The following is a 21,486-nucleotide window of genomic DNA, read 5'->3' as shown; positions in this document are numbered from 1 at the left end:
ATAGCCATCTTTCCTGCTGGGGTGAGGGGTGCTTTTCCGTAACACCTGAAGTAGTCCAGTGACCACTGACCTGAGCCACTCCTCCTCCAGGCTTTCACGCACACTGCCCAGTACGACATGGCCATCTCTGATTACTTCAGGAAAGAGTACAGCAAAGGAGTGTCCCAACTTCCACTGAGATATGGCATGAATCCACACCAGACTCCTGCTCAGCTCTACACTCTGAGGCCAAAGCTTCCTCTGACAGGTACAATGCATTGATAATCCATTCCAAAGAATGTGTTGGCAGGAGCTTTGCATACATGATGTTGTTGTGGTTGTTACAAAAACCCTGTAAGGTAGGTTGGCATAATTCTTCCAGTATCACAGATGGAGGGCCAAGCTGACAGAGCAGCTCACCTAATGCTAAACAAGCCGTTCCTAACAGAGTTCCAACTGGAACCAGGAACACCCTGCTTCATGGCTCTGTCTTTGAGGCACTGCATTTCACCAGCTCTTAGCTCCCTCAAAGGGGTGCAAAACATCTCAGCCCAAGGGCTCCTTCCTTCGGAAAGGAGCTGTGTGGCCACATTCTGGGGGTGGATGATGGCAAACTGGGCAGGGCCAAAGATACCAGCATATTCAACCTTCAAGCTCTTCCTGCCATTAACATCCCTAAGGGAGTCATTCCCACCTTTGAGAATAGGAAAAATGCACAAATACTGGGAAGCTACCAAAACAATTAGTAGCTCAGGTGGGATGCAGTTCTGTGCCCCTGCTTTGGTGACAGAAGCCTGGGTGCTCATGTGAGTAGAATGCTGGGCTTGGGTTGAGGAGTCCCAGGTTCTAATCCCCTTTCAGTAATCAAATTGGCTGGGTGACTTTGTTGCATCTTAAAACCCAACCTACCTCACAGGGTTGTTGTGAAGATTAAGTAGGGAAGCTATTAATATTTTATTCTAGGTTCCTTTCTGAAAAAACTGATCATCTGTGTGTCCTCCCCTGTTCTGAATTTCATATCTCAGTAAATTCCAGCATTCCAAGCATTGCAGTAATGACAGCTTTTCCTTTAGCCCTCCCATCTCTTTCTTCCTGTAGATGGCTTTAACATCCCAGGCAGAATGTTTGTGTTCCATAGCTAACTGCCCATGCACCTTCTTGGCCTCTCGTCATGTTAGCCTGTTCTTCTTTCCTACTGACCTCTCAGTCTGTCTTCCAGTGCATTTTTGGCAACTAGAATATGACAAGTTCTTCTGATCCTCAGGCATTCTGCTTGGGAATAACATAATGCGAGAGAGGGAACCATGCTTTAAGCTTAGAAGTGGGCCATATTTCTACAGAATAAATGCATTCCATGTATCCCAGTCTGGTGTTTCCTTCTGAGCACGTGGATGCGCCTGCAGGGACGCATGGGGCCAGGCAGGTAACCGAGATGGCGGCAGGCTCACCAGCAACGTTCTCCAGCTGAAGCTCCATGGGAGCCACCCCCGCCTGTATGCACCGCATTTCCTCCCAGCCCTTGCGTGCGGGAGACTCTGCATGCGTAAAGGAGGCTTCCTTCAACCTGAACCAGTTGTGTTTTAGCAAGGGAATGTTGCTGGCACGTGTGTTGAGGGGTAGGGGCTTGCCTGACACCCACAGGTACCGAGCATGTGGACAGAGCTGCTGTGATGACAGAGCCAGCTTAACTTTATTATTTTGGAGGGGTTGGCTTCAGCATTTGAATTTAGGGCATAATGTAGCTTAATTAACTTCATACTTTGGCTCCAAATATATATACACCATACATATGCATGTGTTTTGCATTTACCTTCCCACTTGTTGGCCACTGGATGCTGTACTAGCTTGCCTCTTAATACTGTGGAAAAGGGGGAAGCCATTTCTCTGCCCATGCACTTACCACTGGTTATGTTAAAAGGAAGGAAATGTACCCCAGTCATGACACTGAGTTTGGGAACCAAACGTAACTGTACCAGACAGTAAATGGAATCGATCCTGTCGCTGTGGAGGCTCCTACAGAATGGCATTTCTGGCTGATGAATGGCCTCTGTGCTCTGTCTCTGCAGTCCTGAATGGCTCCCCGGGATTTATCAACCTGTGCGATGCTCTAAATGCCTGGCAGTTGGTCAAGGAGCTCAAGCAGGCTTTGGACCTTCCAGCTGCAGCCTCCTTCAAGCACGTCAGTCCAGCAGGTAGGACTACAGCTTTGGGTTCTGCTCCACATTTACATGCTGATGGGATTATGCAGTCCTTGGGCACATCTGTACCGATGTGTGCTAATGCCTGATCTAGAACTGACACTCGAACAGGGCTGTGATATGCAGAGCTGCTGTTCGTACCTCTGTGCTGTAGAGCTAGGCATGGGCATGGACCGTCTTTGCTGGTGGGGGAGTCAAGAGGCACAGCCGCACCTCGCTTAAGGTGAGATGCAGCCGCTGATGAGAGGCCGAGGGCCCCAACACTGACTGCCGTGCTCACTCACCCACCAGGTGCAGCTGTGGGCGTGCTCCTCAGTGAAGAAGAAGCTGCGGTCTGTATGGTCCAGGACATGCACAGCATGCTGACACCTTTGGCGTCTGCATATGCTCGGGCAAGAGGTGAGTAGGCGCGCAAAGCAGCAGGCCTCCCTTTCATGGATCCTCTCGTCCCTTGCAGAATTTATTTATTTATTTATTTATTTTTCAATTTATATCCTGCCTTTTCCCTATAAAGGGCTCAAGGCAGCTTACATCATTCTCCTCCTCCATCTTATCCCCCAACAACAACCCTGTGAGGTAAGTTGGGCTGAGAGTCTGTGACTGGCCCAAAGTCACCCAGTTGGCTCCATGGCTGAGTGGGGACTAGAACCCAGATCGTCTGAGTCCCAGTCCCATGCTCTTAACCACTACACCACACTGGCTCTCAATGAATGACTGGCGATGTGGAACAGTCTGTAGAAAATAGCCCCAGAGGGAGTTTTTTGACTGTCTCCCATGTTTAATTTTTATTATTCCATTTCTGTCTCGCCTTTTTCCTGTTGCTAACATAAATCTTTTCTCAATTTTATCTTCATAGCAACCCTGTAAGGTAGGCTAAGCTGAGAGTCAGCCTAACTTGGCTCAAAGTCACACAGTGAGCTTCAGCACTAAAAGGGGACTACAGTGTGGCTCTACCACATTGCAGGCTAACCCTTGAGCCCCTGCACTGCCCTGTGCCAGACGAGACACCTCTCACTGTTCAGTTCATGTATAAATACCCGTCACTGTGGCTTGCCTCACTATGCGCGTATTCCTTGAATTTGTGACCGTTGCCAAGTAGCAGATGAAGAAATGCCTGGAGTGCATGGCATGTTCTGAACAAAGAGCCAGCCTGAATGGCCACCCCTTTAAGCTAATGACCTCATGCTGGATTGTTGTAAAGGAAGCAGTGCGGGGGGGCCTGTTGCATGCAGCTGCGTGCTGCTCCAGGAAGCAGCGTGCTGCACGCTGCAGCTCCCACACAGGTGAAACGGGTGCTTGTTCACTGTGCTGCCAGAACCCACTGCAGAAGGTGTCAGATCCCCACGGTGAGCTGCTGCACAGAGGTGGGCTGCGTCCTAGAGCTGCTCCTTGCAGCTTCATTTCAAGCAGCTGTTCTGACCCCGCCTGTACGCGTGTGCCACACTTGGCTGTTACTGAAGCTGAAGGACACCAGATGTGGGCATACTTGGCCAGGAAAGGGTTGTGCTGAGCCCAGTGGGACTTACTGCAGAGTAAGCATGCCTGGGGTGGGGCTGTGCATGAAGATGTGAGGTTCTGGGGACTCTGATAGGTGAGGAATCTGGTGCAAACATTTGCTTTTCCCCCCAGGTGCCGACCGAATGTCATCCTTTGGTGACTTCGTTGCTCTCTCTGATACCTGTGATGTCCCCACAGCAAAGATCATTTCCAGAGAGGTTGGTAGTGGCAGCGTTGCGTGTCGTGTCGCCCTAGCAAATACACCATGATGAATCCAGCTCCAGCTGCAGCAGAAGGTTGGGCAGGGCTGGCATCAGTGTCCCTCCAGACCCCAGACCCCAGTCCCCTTCAGCCTCAGTCAGCAGTCAGGGATGATGGGAGCTAGCATGCAGGAACATTCCCAGCCTGGGCCAGGTAAAGTGGGGATGGGGCTGCCCTACTTTCCTGTCCTGAAAGGTGTGGCAAATCGAGTGGGTCCTGTGCCCCCCACCAGCGTCAGTACTGCCTTGGGAAAAGATCAGGGAGCATTTGTTTGATTCTTGCTTTTTCTGTTTGTTTATTTACAATGTTTAAAAACCACTCCACACCTACAAAGGGTTCCTGGATGTTGAACAGTGAAGGGAGCAGGAGCGGGAAGTCAAACTACAAAATCCCAAAGGGGTTTGCCAACGATTGCTTTCCACTGAGATCGCCTTGCATGTTCACTCTTGGGCCCTTAGAAGCCAGCACCAGGGGCTCGGGGAGGTCTCCAGTCGGGCAGTCCGGAGGCCTGAAGTGGAATTGCACTGACTGCGCTAAGCTGGCCACAGCACCGCAATAAGCAGTTCTGTCCTAATGGTGCAAGGCCAGAAGGCAACGATGGGTCCTCAAGGAGTCCAGGGCTGCCTCCATTGGCAAAAGTGCCAACTGCCCACAAGAGCTCCTCTGGACTCAGCGGTGCAGTGCAGGCAGCAAAGGAACCTCCAGGCAGCTTGTTTGTGCCTTACGCCATTCCTCCTCTCACCAATATCGAGAATGCCAAGGAGCACAGAGGGCTCGGGTGCAGTACAGTGGCTGGCTTGCCACATCGCGCTGTGCCTCCGCCAGCCTAGGCCCTTGGGCTGCATCACAGCTCTCCTCAGGACCATCCCCAGGAGGGTTCAGGACACCATCGTCTTCTGTACCCTGGTCCCTCTTGCTTTAGTGCTCTGTGTGCGAGTGTGTTTGTGTGGCTTTCTGTTTCTTCAGGCTCGGATGCCCCTCAGGTTGCTGATACCTTCATCTTCTATGTGGGTGGTGCTGTTTAGCAGTTGGGGAATCTGAGTTTGCAACTGGAAGGTGCAAACACTGTCTTGTCATGTGGAGGTATTAATATTTGTTCATGCTTGTTATGCAGGTATCTGATGGGGTTGTGGCTCCCGGGTATGATGAAGAAGCCCTCAAAATCCTGTCCAAAAAGAAAAATGGGAACTACTGTGTACTCCAGGTTGGTATTTGAAATATTTCAAGGTTTTAAAGAATGATTAACTGTGTTACTGCTTCCTTCCCACATCTGAACTCCTATTTCCTGACCTCCCTGCTTTCTGCTGCAATTTCTTTTAAAATGTTCTATTTAGGAGAAAATAAATATTAGATGCACTCCACAGCTTCTTGAGACTTGATCTGGAAGCCTCTTTAAGGTGCAGGTAAGACTGTCGCTAGAGCAGCCTGAAAGAGAGCAGCCCACCGTGTGTGGGCATGCATCCCAGAGGCTCCCCGTGCCTTGGCTGGAGGCAGCACGCCATGCCTCAGCTTGACCGCTGGGCAGAGCCATCCAGGTTGGCTTTCCTCAGAAGTACTTTCCAGGATGTTCAGTGGGGCTCTGTCCCTGGCAAGTGTGTTCAGGATTGCAGACTTAATGAGGAACTCGAGGGGCCAGCTGGGAACCATCTACAAGAAATAAGCTCTGAATATCCTGAACAGGGAAGTGTTCAGCCAATACAGCCTGCTTGTTTGGAAGTGAACGCTTGTGTTGATCAAGGGTCCACTCCAAATCCTAGGCCAGATTTTACTTGGTGGCATTGAAGCTGAACACCTCTGGTAAACCTCTTGCTGTTCATCTGTTTTAGAGGAAAGAGGGATGGGGTGGGGAAATGCCACTTTAACGATTAATAATGAGGGAAACTGTCCTTGAGCTGGCATGACCTTAAAATGTCTTCCTGCTTTTAGATGGACCCTGCTTATGAGCCAGATGAAAATGAGATCCGCACTCTGTTTGGACTGTACCTAGCACAGAAGAGGAATGACTGCGTGATTGACCGGTCGCTGTTCAAGAACGTGGTTACTAAGAATAAAAATGTAAGCGAGGCAGGGGAAGGCTGCCTTGGTAAGGCTTGAGTGCAGGTGGTCCTCCAGCAAATGAGACACAGGGCTGAAGAGGCAGCCACTAGCAGTCCAGTTCCCTGACACGAGGGAGGATCTCGGACTCAATGGCAGGGCACATGCCTGGTGTGCAGGAGGTCCCAGAGTCAACCATTTAGATCCTTGGTTAGAAAGATCTCTGAAAATGCTCTCTGCAGCTACTTGGAGCAGTAGACCCTGGGCCATGCGGCTCAATAGTATCAGGCTGCTTTGTCTGTCCCCATGCTCTGCTAAGTGAAAGTCTGATGTTTTGTGCCAATGCAAAGGTGTGACTTGGTGTTGCACTGCCACCCCCTTTGGAAAAATTGCAGTTGGCCAGAGCAAGGCCTAGGGAAAATCTTTCTTGGACAGAGAGTTTGGAACAGGAGAAGAGACTTGACATACTAAGCCTAAACTAAAAAACATAAACGAGACAGAGAGTGGCTTGGCATCAGAGCAGGGTTGTGATGCTGAAGAAAATGCCCAGCGTGCCACTTTGAGCGGCCAGCCCCAGCAGAGCCAAAGCTGCAGATATGGGCACACACTGGCAGCCTGGGCCCTGCCAGAGTCGAGGGGAAAGAGGACAGTCGGAGAGCAAGAAAGAAAGGCGACTGGGCAACCAATGTGTGGCTACTGTAGATCACTAGCTGCTGACTGGAAGCAGGCTGCTGCTGTTCGTGCTACAGCAACCCTGTGCAAGCAGCTGTAGACTCGGTGACCTGGAAGACTGCTGGCCAGACTGAACGTTGGCATCAGAACAGGCATTCTGTGCATTCTTGATCAGATCAAGCATTCACTGCTGCTTTTCAACCAAAAAGGTGCTGTTTCAAAAATGATATAAGTGCAAGGAAGTTTATTTTGAGAGAAGTTTCAGGTGTGTGTGCTGCCACTTCCTGAACCAGTGTGTTCCTGGTTAAATGCCTTTGGGGGCAGGAGTAAAGGTTGGATTTTATTTTATTTGGCATTTTATGAACAGAAGTATGAATTTCTGGGCTTTCCATCTATGTTCCTAAAGTACCAGCCAAACCCTGCCCTAACCACAAAAGGCATCCCCTTCCAATGGCTGCAACTAGAGACCCATCTGAATCCCATCCAAGCCAGTCTGCTCCCTTTTGGTAGAGGCCAGGTGTCTGTCCCAATCCTGTGTGTCAGCACTTTATGTTTTCCCCAAAGTCTGTCAACACTCTGTGTGAATCTCAAAGTCACCTCAGTCCTTTGGTCAAGGCCAGTGTACGAAACAGTAAATATGGATATTTTTTAAAAAGCCCAGAGTCACTGTGATCCTTTTGGGCTGGGCAGAGCAAGGCAGAGTGCCAAAAGCCAACACTTCACTCTTGTTAGGATTGTGCGATGCAGCCTTGTACCAAGCCATTTCCTTGATCCAGCTATCTTCCTTGGTGGTGGCTGTGCAGGGGTTCAGGCGGGAGTCTTTCCTATCCCTACCCAGAAATGTTAGGGATTGAACCTGAGAACCTGGGCACACTAAGCAGGTGCTCCACAACAGAGACTGAACTCCCAAAGGTCCCTGGATGGCTGTCTGAATCGCAGCAGGTTCCTATCTGAATGGACTACCCCCAAAGTGCTCCATTGCTTTGATCCAGCCAGATGCCAGTCCACATCTCCAAAGTCACCTGCCTAGTTTGAGAGGGACAAAACTCTCCAAAGCCCCAGTTTCAACTCCATTTCATTCCCTGGCTTTCAAACATCCATCTCAGCCCTCATGTCCCAATGCCTGACCTCTGCTGTGTCCAAAGCAAGATGCCTGTCCAAACTCTCCTCTGAGCAGGCCCAAAGGCCTATCGTGTTCACCAAAGGCCCCCGAGGACGTACCGCTTCAGGTCAGCAGGGGGCTCTGCGGAGCACATTTTCTCACAGGCTTTGACTGCAAAGGCTTTTAAGGAGAACAGTTGGAGATTGCACCGAACTCTCTCTTCTTGGATATTGCCAGATAGCATTACGCTCATGCAGTGGAGGCTTGTTTACGCTCATGTACTGGAAGGCCTGTTTTCACTCTAACCCAAGGATGCCCAGATATCTGGGGACATACGTAGTTACATTATAACTAATGATGTGGTGAGGACTGGAGCAGCAGCAGCACCAGTTTCTCTACATGGGAATTCCCTGCTTCCCAAAGCTCCTTTTAGCTCCTTTTGAACAAACCATTCACTAATATGTTGCCAGACAGGAAAAAGCCCAAAACAAACGATGGGGTCGTTGAGGCCCCATCGGTGCAGGTGTTCAAGGATAGGCTGGATGTCCACATGATGGGCATGTTGTGAGCGGAGCCGGCTGATGCAGAGGTCAGACTAGATGACCCAGGAGACCCCTTCTGACTCGCTCTGTTTTTCTATGTTTCCATGTTATATGGTATAACATCGCAAGCACAAAGGGGGGGGGCGGGGCCTGAAAAGGAAACAAATGTGATAAAAAAATTGAATAGGAAGATTTTTTTCCCTATTCCTTATCCCTGTCTGTGAATGTCCAAGCTGTACCTGGCCCTTGTGATGTTGTTAAAAGACTCTCTGGCATTAGAAACATACAGAGATGCAGCACCCCATCTAAATGTGTGTGTGGGAAATGACATTAAGGAACAGCGCACCCCTCTGATCTTGGGAAGTATATTGGAAAGAGATGCTGGAAGTAGCAAGGTAAAAGTAGGCAGTGTATTAAAACACAAGCTGGCAACTGTTTAGGATTTTCCAAGTGAGGCCCTTTCAGTAAGAAACTGTGGTAACTTAATTCTAATTCAGCAGTCTTCTAAATGTTTGTGTTTGAGAAAATACCAGTGTAGAGTTCAAGGTTGTTTATATTGATGCTCACTACATTTATTAAGTTGAAAGTCCAGAACCTCTTTTTCAAAGCTCCAGTAATGCTCTCCACCTCAGGGCAGGGGTACATAGGGGCTTTCACTGCCTTGTACATTTTCAGGCAGCATCCAGGTTTCACTAAACCGTAATTACCTTTAAAAGTGCCTTCATGATCCCCTCTTTGTCGTTTCAGCTGCCTGAGCCAGCTATCCGAGATCTGATTGTAGCAAGCATTGCGGTCAAATATACCCAGTCTAATTCTGTCTGCTATGCCAAGAATGGACAGGTAAATCAATGTCATGCTGTACCTTCTGAGTGACGTCAGTTGTACAAATTGTCTGCTGGGAAACAAATGCAGATGGACTGGTTTAGACAACCTTACACAAAACTATGACCCACAGTTTTGCATGGGTTTTGATGCATTCCTGCTGCCACAGGAGGTTTGTTTTCCTTGGGTTCCTTCCTAGCTCTTTCTGTTTCCTGATTGACAGGCTCTGCAATTTCTCCTGTGTATCCACTTGACTCCAGTGTACCAGCACAGGGGGTGAAGGTGGACATGGAGTGTAAAGGTGGCAGGATGCAATGCACATTCTCTGCCTTGAAAGCAAAGGCCTCGGAAGGCAACGAATGTGTTTCCAGATTATCTCTGCTTCAGGAGATCTGTCTTCACCCTGAATCCAAATAAATAAATGCATGCAAGGAGTTTTAAGCCCCTCTTTTCCACAAGGCACAGAAAGTTCTGGGATATGAGAAAGGTAGAACTGCTTCGAGCAGTCCCACATATATGAGCACCCTGTGTTCCACGCTCAGTTATCCGGACATTGGTAGACTCCCAAGACCCATCAGCCCTAGCCAGCATAGCCAACGGTCAGGAATGATGATAGCTGTAGTCCTGTTCCCCACTGAAGCTGAAGTTCCCCACTTCAGATTTAAATGAAGGTATCCTTTTTCTTGTGCATAGAATTATATTTTAATTAGTTGTTGGTGCATAAATAATGTAACAGAAAGAAACAATAGCTTCTTCCACCCCCATAATTTTCAACATATTTATTTTCACCCTACTCTGAAGACAAAATAAAACATGCTTCTAGAGCACCTTATTATGACTAATAATGAGAGAGGCATTGCCCTCAGATTTACAGTAAAAAAAAGTCCTGACACAAAAGGATTTAGGGTAGGGAGGGAAGAAGAAGAAAGTAAAACTCTAACACAAGCTCCTAGTTTCAAGGTTCCTGTGGGTGTTCTTTCTTGTGGGAAAGGCAAAACCAGTTTCCTGTGGCAGCTGCTTCTCTGGACAATGCATGGAGCCAGGTTGGCCACCCTTTTCTTCTTTCTGGGAGATGGCTTCCAAGTGGCTCATTCTTCTCAGTGTTCACTGGGTATTGCTGAAACCAAAGGAACTATTAAAAGAGCATGGCTGCGAGCCCCTCTGGGGGAGCTCTTCTGCCCTGCACAGCTCCGTCTTCTGGCCGACCTCTCACCACAGTGGGAAGCCTGTGCCCAGGCTACAGCACTACAGAATGAACAAGGAGGCTTACAGAAGGCTCTTCATGTCAAAAGCATGTCCTCCACATAGCAAACTAGATGTCGAGGAGAAGACCACGAAGTAGCCCTTCTACTTGATGTGGCCATTTGCTCTGAGTCACAGGTTTTTGGGTAGGGGAGATTCCATCACTGGAGTCCCCACCTACGGTATGTAGCAGGTCATACCCAATTAATACCCAAGCACTGTTCTATCAGCTCTTGGAGAAGCAGTCCTTTGAAACCTGCTCTGTCCTCAAACTCTGCCCCTATCGTATATGTGTTGCATTATTTATTTCTATACCATGCAGTTGCCAAAGTTTCCTAGGGATTTCCTAGCAACTCATATAGTAAAATGCGGCATAAAATACAGATAACAAAAACACCGTCATAAAATTTCTCTACAAAAAATTAAAAACTAAATTTAAACAATTTAAGTAAGGCAGGTTAATATAATACAGGCAGCCTGATACTGGAAGGATTGTAGAGTTGGTGCCAGGCTGGCTTTAGTGGGGAGCTTGTTCCTTACCATCACTGAAAAGGTGCACCTCCCTTGGAGTTCTCATTCAGAGGAAGGCTCTGGATATTGACCATACTGTCTGGGAAGACTGTAGTCGGGAGAGGCAGTCCTTCTAGTATTGCCATCCCAAGCTGTGCAGGGCTTCATAGTTAAAGCTAGCCCCTTGAATTGGCTCAGAAGCAAATATGCAGCCAGTGCAAGTGGACCAGTGTTGGTGCTCTGCATTCAGACCTTCTGCTCCTCCAGATTCAGGTCCTTTCATCATTCATCCTGTGGTAATTCATCCTGAACTTGCTTGTTTGACCGAGAATGCCTGGTTGCTTTACTGTACAGGACAAACAGTCCTTATTGCTTTATTCATGGCTCTTTTTTAATTCACACATTTTGACTTCTTCCAAGAACGCTCAAATCTGTCTTCTGTCCCTGAAATAAAATGCCAGCCGTGCTGCTTTGCCTCAGCTGCAAATTCCCATTTAATCATTCTTAACTCATCAGATTAAGGGCAGCTGCTGCTGCATTACAGCTCCAAATCTCTCTTTCAGCTCATTTTATTTAAATAAGGAAAAGGAATGGCTTGTGCTTTAATTGTTTCTAAGAAAACATTTTTTTCTAAGAAAAAACTGCCAGATTTTACACAAAGTTCCTTTTGGGGGATATGCTTAGCATTCTGCAGGTACACACTGTTCCCCCCCTCCCCCCGTAGGTTAAATGGATAATCTGTTGTAATTTGTGCCTTTTTATTCAGACAGCAGCTTTCCCCATGCTGAATGAGGGTGATGAGTGTTGTAGTTCAACACTTCTGGAGGGAACCAGCTTGGAGAAGGCTGATACAGGGGGTGTGAGATCACCAGGTATATAAGCTGATGTCCAGTCTGAAGGGTATTTTGCCTGGACCTGAACAATCTTCATACTTGCTCATTTGTTTCCTGATAACGGCAACCTGTGAAATGATGACTTGTCTGGAGGAGCAGCCATCACAGATCAGATAGTGAGGGATGGAGACAGTCTTTCCTGTGACCCATGGGAAAAGATTGGTTGGTTGTGGGCAGAGTTTGCAGGATAGCCGAGTGCTGTCTCAGTCCTTGTCCGCCACAGTTAGACTGAGGATGGCAGTATCCCCATTCCAGCCTTAGACTCAGTTTCTCTATCAGTCCAAAGCACACTATTTCTCGGTATTCTACTATCAGTTGTTGATGCATGTGCAAACTGGCTTTATAGGATTATTATTTAAATATAGGCATTGCTTCCCACCACAAAAGGATTCTCAACATGATTTACAGACACTGTGCAGAAATGCAGATACATTACTGGCTGGAATCAGTATAAACCCCAATCAGCAGAAAAGCGCAAGTTAATCTGCAGGCCGTAAAAACAGTCTAAAAACAATCCCGTGTGGAAAGCATTCCTCTAGAAAGACACAGAATCCACTCAAGCTCCCATTCTAGAACCAACATCATATACCTAGGAGAAATGCTCAGGAAACCATTTTGTTCCAAGTCATAGAATGCCCCTGACAGACCTTCCATGGACCTTATTCGAGGCCATGTGGCAGGTTCCTGTTTAGAATGTAGGATTTGTGTCGTCTTGGGTGTCACTGAGTCCAGGCCCCCAGCTTTTGTTCCCTAAGCAATGGTTGCTGCCTGAGTTGGTTCAGTGAGCACTTTTGTCAGTGTGCTCCTTTGAGGCACAAGCTGGGATTCCTGACTTCTTGGAGAGCAATTCAGAAGCGTGGAGGTGTGGAGCTCTGCTTGCCAGCAGAGGGCAGGATGAGAGCTGTTGCCTGCAGTCAGCTTGCTTTGGGGCTCAGCCCGGGGGTGAAACAAACACCAAGTGTGCTAGACAAGAAGCCTTTCTAAGTAAAAAGCAGAGCATTTCCTCCTCCTGTGATGTGAGATGTTGCCAGATCCATTCAGGAGGAGGGTAATTCTGTGTCATGGCTGACTTCTTAGCTAGGAGCTGTTTCCTAATTGGCTGATAAAGAAAGGCCACAACTCCAGTTTTTTCCACCCTGTCAGCTGGGAAGGGTGCTTGGTTTTTATGGCTGTGGCATGATGTGTGGCTGTTGCAGGAGCAAGGCAGCAAATGGTTTATTTCAGCATTTGACTGGCCACTTTAACAACTGCTGCAGCTGAACCAAGTTCCAAGTCTGACGCTGACCAGGCCAACTGGCCTCACAAGCAATTGGTGTCTCTCCTGATGCTTTCTTCTTAAGAGTTCATCCTTAGATGGAAGATGGGACCTGCACAGCCATGGAAAGCTGTTGGTCAAGCAGAGCAACTTTTCAAGCAGCCCGTAGAAATCAGGATGCCGTAGAGGCCCGGGACAGGGAGGTTAGCTTTGTGGCTCAGGCTTCTACAAGGAGGCTTGTCCAGAGTATGCCATGGAAGAGTAGAGTTGGAGGAGGCCAAGAAGGCCATCAGGTCCAACCCCTGCTGTTGCAGGACGCCACATTACACCGCCCCACTCAGGTGGCTGCCCAGTTTCTTTTGAATGTCTCTAGTGTGGGAGAGCCCACAGCCTCCCTAGGGAGCTGGTTCCACTGTTATATTGCTCTGACAGCGAGGAAGCTTTTCCTGATACCTCGCTTGAATAAATGAAGAATTGTCGCAGCTGCTTTCCTCTGCATCAAGGTGCTTGATAGAGGCCCTTCTCCAGGGTTTCTGGAGGATTACTTGTGGGATGGTGGCTAGGGAAAGGGCCTTTTCCGTGGTGGTGACTTGGCTTTGGGGCCCTATCCACAGAGCGACTTAGTGCCTGCTTGGATGTCTCAAGTGCTTCAGCAGGAAGGCTTGCTCCTGTGATGCAGGTTGCTTGTTATCTCTCACAGCCATGTAAGATTATTACCTAGAATTTCTCACTCATCCTCTCTACACATAGGCAGGCATTTCCGGTGCTAGCCCTGCATGTCTTCTTACTGTTGCTGGGACACATTCCAGGCACTGGTTTTGGAAGGGCAGATGGAAGGCAGCACCAACAATAAGGGGCCTAAAATAAGTCCTGCATGGAAGGAGTGAATGCTCAGCTTTGGCTGCACCAGATTGTAGGTCGCCTCACTGACCAGATCACTTAATTTAGACACCTTACCCTATAGTTTCCTTTAGCTTCCTTGTTGTACTTGCAGGAAAGGCGGTAAGAATGGTCTTTTGCTACCGTTCAAATGCATCCTTGTATGGGAGGACAGAATTCTAACTGTTGCTGGGACTAAACCCTGCTAATACATTGAGATCTCTTTCTCACTAACAGGCATGGGATTGCACCGTATATGGACGGAACTGGCTCTGTTCTTTATTGGTACAGAATACTGGACTGTGATAGTGTGCATACAGCGCAAGTGTTATTATTTGACTAGCACAGTCAATTAGTAGTCCTTTTCCTGCATTGATTGATCTGTCCATCCTTTCAAGGGGCTCATAGCTTTCCTCCCACTTTCTGTCTTCATAGCAACATCATGTGGTAAACTAGGGTGTGAAAATATGACTGGCTCAGGTCACCAGGGGAACTTTGTGGTTGCATGGGCATATGAATTGCAGTTGCTCAGGCCAGCCTGGCATCCTCTGTATCACACACCACTTTTTAGGTTGTCACATGCCACTCTTGATAAACATTGGCAAGCTTCAGTCGACCTTAAGTTTATAGTCTTAGATGATAAGTAGTAATTTTTGTAATTGTGAAGGCTGGAAAAACGGACAGTTTTTTTAAATTCTATTGATTTATATGTGAGTACTAGCTCATGGGGAGGATAAACCTGTCCTTAGCTTTAGACATAATGTATTTCTTTTAAAATACCCAATCCAGTAGGTTTATGCTAAATCACTTGCCAGGTTATCTGTAAAATAAGTTATGTGATTGGGGGGTTTTGAGGAGGGCGGGGGAATATATGCAACAGCACACACATTAGATGGTTTAAAATAAAATAAAATAAAATGTTGGTTCTGGATGGGAAAACAGAGCTGCTGGTCAGACGTCAAATGAAACCCTCGTTGTTTTTCTCTGCCTTCCTCCCCCATTCTGCGTTCTGCTAGTAGTACACCCATTGCAAGGGAGTTGTTATTTCAAAGCTTGTCTTCTACAGGAGAGGGTAGATTTTCTGGAGGGTTGCTTAATTGACTACCACCTTTTGGTCCTTTAAAATTCCCTACATTTGGGTGCAGAGTGGAGGAAGCTGTGGGGAACCTTCATCAGCCTGATGAACCACCTCTAGGCCTTCGCTTGGTGGAGGAGCTCTTCTTGCCAAGATCACTTCTTGCCGGTTTCCCTTCCTCCTTAGCCCAGCAGCTGTGCCTCCAGCAGGGAGACAGGCTGCCTTCCAGGGAACTTCCTTGCTCTCGAAAGCAGTGCTGAAGCTGCACACTCGGAGCACACTCTTGGGCAGTGGAGGACTCTGGCTGAAGCTGCACAGTGTAGCCATGCTTTCTGTTGTATATTTGCCAGAGAGTTCTGGAAGGTGAAAAAAGCAGCCCCCCTTTTAATTTAAATGCCCAGCAGTTTTCTAGCTCTCATGGTTATGAAGAAGTGCTTTTAAATATGCACAGAAAAAGCAGATGCAGAAAATTCTCTCTGTGTTTAGGTGAATTAATCCCGAAGAGGTGTAACACTGGCATTCTGCCTCCCTCCCTGCAGCTGCAGCCTCTCTGGCAAGGCTGCTGGCCTCCCCGCTCCTGCTTCACTAGGCCTGTGTCCCATAGGTGCCTTCTCCCTTCAAGTGCAACCCTCGGTGCCCAGAGCCTGCAGTTCTTCTCTTCAGTCGGTCGGCATGTGTTTCATCATTCTCAGCTAGAAATGTTGATGGCACCTCTGCAAACGTTTGCTAATCTAACCTTTGACCATTTTGCTGTCCGTTGCTTTGCTCATGTGGGCAAGTTCTGGGGCAATTGGGCACTGTCCAACATTTAGTGAAGGTAAGGAGTTGGAGGCTGCTAAGTGCCCTTGTCAACCCTGCCCAGCTTGATAAAACCTGTTGTTGTTGTTAGTCGTGAAGTCGTGTCCGACTCATCGCGACCCCATGGACAACACTCCTCCAGGCCTTCCTGTCCTCCACCATCCCCTGGAGTCCACCTAAGCTCACGCCGACTGCTTCAGTGACTCCATCTAGCCACCTCATCCTCTGCTGTCCCCTCCTTCTTTTGCCATCTATTGTTCCCAGCATTAGGCTCTTCTCCAGGGAGTCCTTCCTTCTCATTAGGTAGCCAAAGTATTTGAGTTTCATCTTCAGTATCTGCCCTTCTAAAGAGCAGTCAGGGTTGATCTCCTCTAGGACTGACTGGCTTGATTGCCTTGTGGTCCAAGGGACTCCCAGGAGTCTCCTCCAGCACCACAATTCAAAGGCCTCAATCTTTCGGCGCTCAGCCTTCCTTATGGTCCAGCTTTCACAGCCATACATCGCAACTGGGAAAACCATAGCCTTGACTATATGCACTTTTGTTGGCAGGGTGATGTCTCTGCTTTTTAGTATGCTGTCTAGATTTGCCATAGCTTTCCTCCCCAGGAGCAAGCGTCTTTGAATTTCTTGGCTTTGGTCCCCGTCTGCGGTGATCTTGGAGCCCAGGAAAGTAAAAACTTCTGAGTACTACTTCCGAGTAAAAGGCCATGCAGCCAGGCTGTGCAGTTCCCCTTTGGGTGAGGGGACTCTGGCACTGCTCTGTTCAGGATATTCAGGGCTGCTCTGAATCCTCTCTAAGCAGGTGAATTCTGATCACTCAGCCAGACTTCCTTAAATATCCATATTAACTGCCTGCTCTGACAGTGTTGAATGACCTTTGTAATGCTACTGGAGTTCCAGACAGCAGCAGTGTTCTCTAGGCAGTTGTAAATTTCCCCGAGGGACTGAGAACTTCACCTTGGAGAAAACCTTGCTCTAAACTTCCATTTAACTGCTTTCTCAGAATAAGACTGAATGCCTCGAAGCTCTTGTTGCTTGTATGCTTTTTTTGCCCATTAAATAAAAAGCATGAAAAATCTTAGTCTTAGCTGACTTAACTAAATTTGCCGAAGGTACCCAATCCACCCCCCCCCCCCCGGCGCCCCCTGGAAGCAACTGCAAAAGTCCTCCTTGCAGAAAGGGGTTGATCAGCAGGAATCATGTTTGAGTTGTAAATACTGGTGACATGTTTGACTTAAGGCCGAAGAGCAAAGTTTTGGAAGAGGCAGGTGCAGAGGGTTTTGAAAGGCCTTTTCATTACAGGGCTTTCTGTGTTCCAGGTGGTCGGCATCGGGGCAGGGCAGCAGTCCCGAATACACTGCACCCGCCTGGCCGGAGACAAGGCAAACCACTGGTGGCTCAGACTTCACCCACGAGTGCTCTCCATGAAGTTCAAAGCTGGAGTGAAAAGAGCGGAGATCTCCAATGCCATTGATCAGTATGTCACTGGGACCATCGGTGAGGTAAAACATGGGACATCTGCCTAAAGCATATGCAGTGTTAACTACAGTTCTTCCTTAAGTAAGCCTGTCTACATTTGAACATTGTGCAAAAACTGGCCAGAGCTGAAGTATTTGACCACTGAAGTTTATGCTTGTATTCTTCAGGGGTATGTTAGAAAGGTCCACGGGGAGGAGCTGTAGCTTCCTCATAGAGCACCAGGGCATCCCTGGTGGATGATCAAGACCAGGGTCATAGAGAGAGAGTTCCTGCTGGTGGGCTTCTTGAGATTGTCAGCTGGGATACTCTTCTTGACTGCCTGGCTGGAATGGGCCCTGGGAGCACAGCTTTGTGGTGGTTTGAGTTCTTCCTGCTGGAGAGCTTCTGCCTAACACCATGGTTGGCTTTGTTGCCTGTGGCATCTTGCAGGGGTCCATCTTGTTCCTCATTCGATCCCCATGGGCAACCAGGGCTGGTCATCCAGAGGTTTGGAGTATAATAATCAGCCCTAACACTCTTTCCCGTTTAAATACAAGGAGACTGTCAAGTTTTTAAACCATTAGATTAGGACGTGTCAAGAAAAAGAATAGTGAGCCATGGTTCTTGGCTGTGTGTACATACCTGTGTGTTCATTTGGTGTGGGGCTGCTTGTGCTAAATACTCTGTTTGGACACTGATGTTTGCTTTAATTCAGTGGAGAAGCACAAGCCAGGCCAAGCTAAGCAAATGAGTTTGAAATGCTCTGAAGGAGATGTAGTAGGGGACTATGTGTATCTGTAGGAGGGTTGCTGTTTTCTGGTGCCTTAGAACTGAATAAACTTTAGCTATAAATGTTCCAGAAAAGTGATACCACAGCCATAGAACAGGTGTGAACTTCAGTGACAGTCCTGCTGCTTAGAGTGGGGCATTGGAAGAAGTGTTCATAAGGCACTCCTGCCAGTCCTTTTGCTGTGTGCTGCTGCCTTGGAGTCCATCAGTCTAGCAGATAATTAAGCAATGCTGCCTTTTAGGATGAAGATCTTGTCAAGTGGAAGGCACTGTTTGAGGAAGTCCCAGCTCTGCTGACTGAGGCTGAAAAAAAGGCATGGATTGGGAAACTCAGTGGAGTCTCGCTCAGCTCTGATGCCTTCTTTCCTTTTAGGGATAATGTGGATAGAGCCAAACAGGTAAGCCTGTGGAACTGGAGATGTCTCTCTTTAGCATTATGGAGTGACGAGGACTGTAGTCTGGCTTGTGCAGCACAGGCACGACGTGTAGGCAAGATGCTCCATAGCAACCCATAGCTCAGATGAACGGATGAGACAAAGTCATCTGTCCACAGAAGGAAGCAGATCATATATATTTATGTATTGTTGGTATAATTTCTATACCACTGAATATTAAGAGAAGTCCCTCAGCAGTTTCCATATAAATATTAAAAAACAATTTTGAAAATAATGTGATGATTATGGTGGTGGAGATGATGGAGGGGTACATGAGCAGTAAAATGGAGCAACACCAAGTTTTCCACCCACAGGGTGGATGCATTTGCCAAGAAGACCTCCCATCCAAGTGTTACATGGCAACACTTCAATAAATTTGGAATGGCCAGCAAGACCCAATCACCTTAATGATCAGTTGAGCAAACATAAGGGGAGGCAGTCCTTAGAACGCTGGTCCTAAGTTGTATCAGTTTCTATGCAGTGAATATGGCCAGGATGCCAGTGTCGAGTCCATATGTTCAGACTCAGGCTGGGACCAAGCCTAAAAATCAGAGTTAGAGGATGCGCTAGTCACTTCAGACACTGCACCAATAGTGGTGTGCAAATTAGCTTAAAGGGAGCCATTTTGTTGTTGAAGTGTCTGCATACTTAGCACAGTGGGCCCCTGGGGTCCCAGTTTGGATTTACTGAGTCTGATGCAAGGAACCCCTGAACCACTTGGAAAAGATCAACTGGGTGCAGTGGAGGTGGTAGAGTAAGCTTTTGCTGCCTTCACTGCCTGCGGTAAGCACTGGTGTACACGTTTATGCAGACTTGGTCACTCTCGTGATGAGTCTTAAACCACCTCTGCTCTGGCCGCCCTCTACTTTGTTTCATTGGTCAAAGTGCCCCAGCAAACCAGGGAGCCTTCTGGGTTCCGCACAGCTGAGGAGGAGCTGTTGTGTGGGTGGCCTGCTGCACCTGGCCATTCCATCATGGGACAAGGGCCTCAGCAGGATCACCAGCTCTGGCCGCTGAAATATCTCCCAGAACATTCCGGGATCTCTTGGATTCCATAAGTCTCTAGTGTTGAACCATTTTCATGGGTCTCCCAGCACTGCAGGGAGGGGCTGGCACTGTGAGAGCAAATCCAGGTGGCTTACAATTAACCCACGGCACCTTCCAAAAAGGAAGCCTTGGCCTTCTGATACAGACCCACTGAGAAAAGCTACCGCAGAAAAGGCTGTGGGAGTGCTGCCAGCTCTTGTGGGGGGCATGCTCTGCTGAATGCTTTGTGCTGAATTGTACTTCTAGTGCGGTGTTTCTCTTCTTGTTTTCCCATCAGAGTGGTGTCCAGTTCATTGCTGCCCCATCTGGTTCGGCTGCTGACCAAGTTGTGATTGAAGCCTGCAACGAGCTGGGAATAACGCTCATTCATACCAATCTCCGTCTGTTCCACCACTGAGGTTCCCCAGGGCCGTTCCAGACAGCCCCTTTGCCCATTGCTCCGTTTATTAGTTTCAAGCTATGACAGCATCTTCTCAGTTTAAAAGAAGTTTAAGAATGCCTACTCTCTTTTTCGGTCTGTCGAGAACATCAATGGCTATAAGAGTACTAAAGCAAAATAGTTAACTTCTAAAGGATGTCCGAAAAATAAATGAACACAACTGCTGGTAATGTGTCTGAAGGGGAATTCTTTTGTGTGTTTGTAGTATGAATGTTGGGTTCATTAGCTTTTTGGTCAACAGAATCAATTGCTTGTTTAAAAATTACTATTTTTTATGAACTGATTATGGTATGAAGTGCACTGCAAACCACAAGAAAGCACCAAAATAGTCAAAAACAACCAAATGATGCAAGATTACTGAGGCACCAGTTTATTTTGTGCTAGGATGCCCAGTGTTTTGGAGAATCCCTGAAGAACACACCCCCTTGGAAGCAGACCCTCTTGGCACTTGAAAATTGGTTTGTACCAGACGTGTCGGTGTGGTATCAGCTTCCTCCTCAGCAGATGTCCAGACTAGTAGAAGAAGGCCAGGGAAGACATTTGTCACTGTGGGTGGCTTTTAACTGAGTTGTTAGCAATTATGCAGGTGGTGCAACTTGAAGGGGCATGTGTAGACACTAATTGTGTGCTTACCAGCCTCATAATCAGAAGCAGCTGTGTGATAGTCTTTTAATAATCTTTTACTAACATAGGAACAACCACGCTGGGAAGGAGACCTTCAGGTTTGTTATCATTCTTTCACTGTATTTATATCTTGCCTTTTTTCCTCTTGTGAGGAATTTAGGGCAGCTGACATAGTCCCATCTTATCCTCGATACAGCAACTATGTGAGGTAGTTTAGCCTGAGTCTGTGACCGGCCCAAAGTCACCCAGGGAGGTTTGTGGCCAGGGATAGATGTTAGGCGGACTACAATTTTTAACTCACTTGGTTATACTCATCTGTGTTCTATGTATGTTAATCTTTTTTTTTTTTTTTAGTACGTCTTCTCCAAACACACACACTGTAGAGACTGGTCCCTGTATTTCTGTACTGTCTAGTTCTATGCTCTCATGAGAGCAGGTGTGGTACAGTGGTGAGAGTGTTGGATGGAGATCTAGGCTTTGGTCCCCACTCAGCCACAAAGCTCATATCAATATCAATCAATCCTGTATTAGGTCATTAACCAGCCAGTAAATAAAACACAAAATGACAATTAGTTAAAAATAAGGAAAATACAGTACTTAGAACATTACAGTAATTCTGGTAGAACCTAACAACATTTAGGGTTAATTCTACCACGCACTGTACAGACCGCCAAACAATATTTGGCTGTAGTCAAGGAGATAAAATCAGATTGATCAGATAAAAGTAACACAAGGTAAAAAGAATCAGAGTAACTGGGATATTTAGAAAGGAGTGGGAATAACAATTCCTGGTGAGCACCTGTACAGAGAGGGCAGTAAATGCTCTCCAGCGATTCAATTGTTTCTCCCCCACATGGGCACAGTCTCTGTTCAAGGGATGTTTTTTTATATCTCCCTTCAGTAATGGCTGTTGGGAGGGCATTGAATCTGGCTAGA

At 47.6% G+C, this 21,486-nt stretch overlaps 1 protein-coding gene across 1 annotated transcript in view; it reads left to right on the top strand.

Moving 5' to 3' along the window:
- Nucleotides 1–20,096, top strand: part of ATIC (5-aminoimidazole-4-carboxamide ribonucleotide formyltransferase/IMP cyclohydrolase) — a 37,753-nt gene extending 17,657 nt beyond the window's left edge. Inside the window, exons 7-16 of the mRNA XM_044432079.1 lie at nucleotides 91–247; nucleotides 2,046–2,171; nucleotides 2,469–2,576; nucleotides 3,807–3,892; nucleotides 5,050–5,139; nucleotides 5,862–5,990; nucleotides 9,033–9,125; nucleotides 17,079–17,261; nucleotides 18,249–18,404; nucleotides 19,765–20,096. Of these exons, the coding sequence (XP_044288014.1) occupies nucleotides 91–247; nucleotides 2,046–2,171; nucleotides 2,469–2,576; nucleotides 3,807–3,892; nucleotides 5,050–5,139; nucleotides 5,862–5,990; nucleotides 9,033–9,125; nucleotides 17,079–17,261; nucleotides 18,249–18,404; nucleotides 19,765–19,884 (1,248 nt within the window). The 3' untranslated portion in view covers nucleotides 19,885–20,096. The remainder of the gene's footprint in view (nucleotides 1–90; nucleotides 248–2,045; nucleotides 2,172–2,468; nucleotides 2,577–3,806; nucleotides 3,893–5,049; nucleotides 5,140–5,861; nucleotides 5,991–9,032; nucleotides 9,126–17,078; nucleotides 17,262–18,248; nucleotides 18,405–19,764) is intronic.
- The last annotated feature ends 1,390 nt before the right edge of the window (nucleotides 20,097–21,486 follow it).

This window comes from Varanus komodoensis, unplaced genomic scaffold, assembly GCF_004798865.1.
Source record: "Varanus komodoensis strain SLA01 unplaced genomic scaffold, ASM479886v1 scaffold23, whole genome shotgun sequence".
Lineage (NCBI taxonomy): Eukaryota > Metazoa > Chordata > Lepidosauria > Squamata > Varanidae > Varanus > Varanus komodoensis.
The sequence above is the reverse complement of the archived record's forward strand: the minus strand, read 5'-3'. Positions and strand labels throughout refer to the sequence as shown.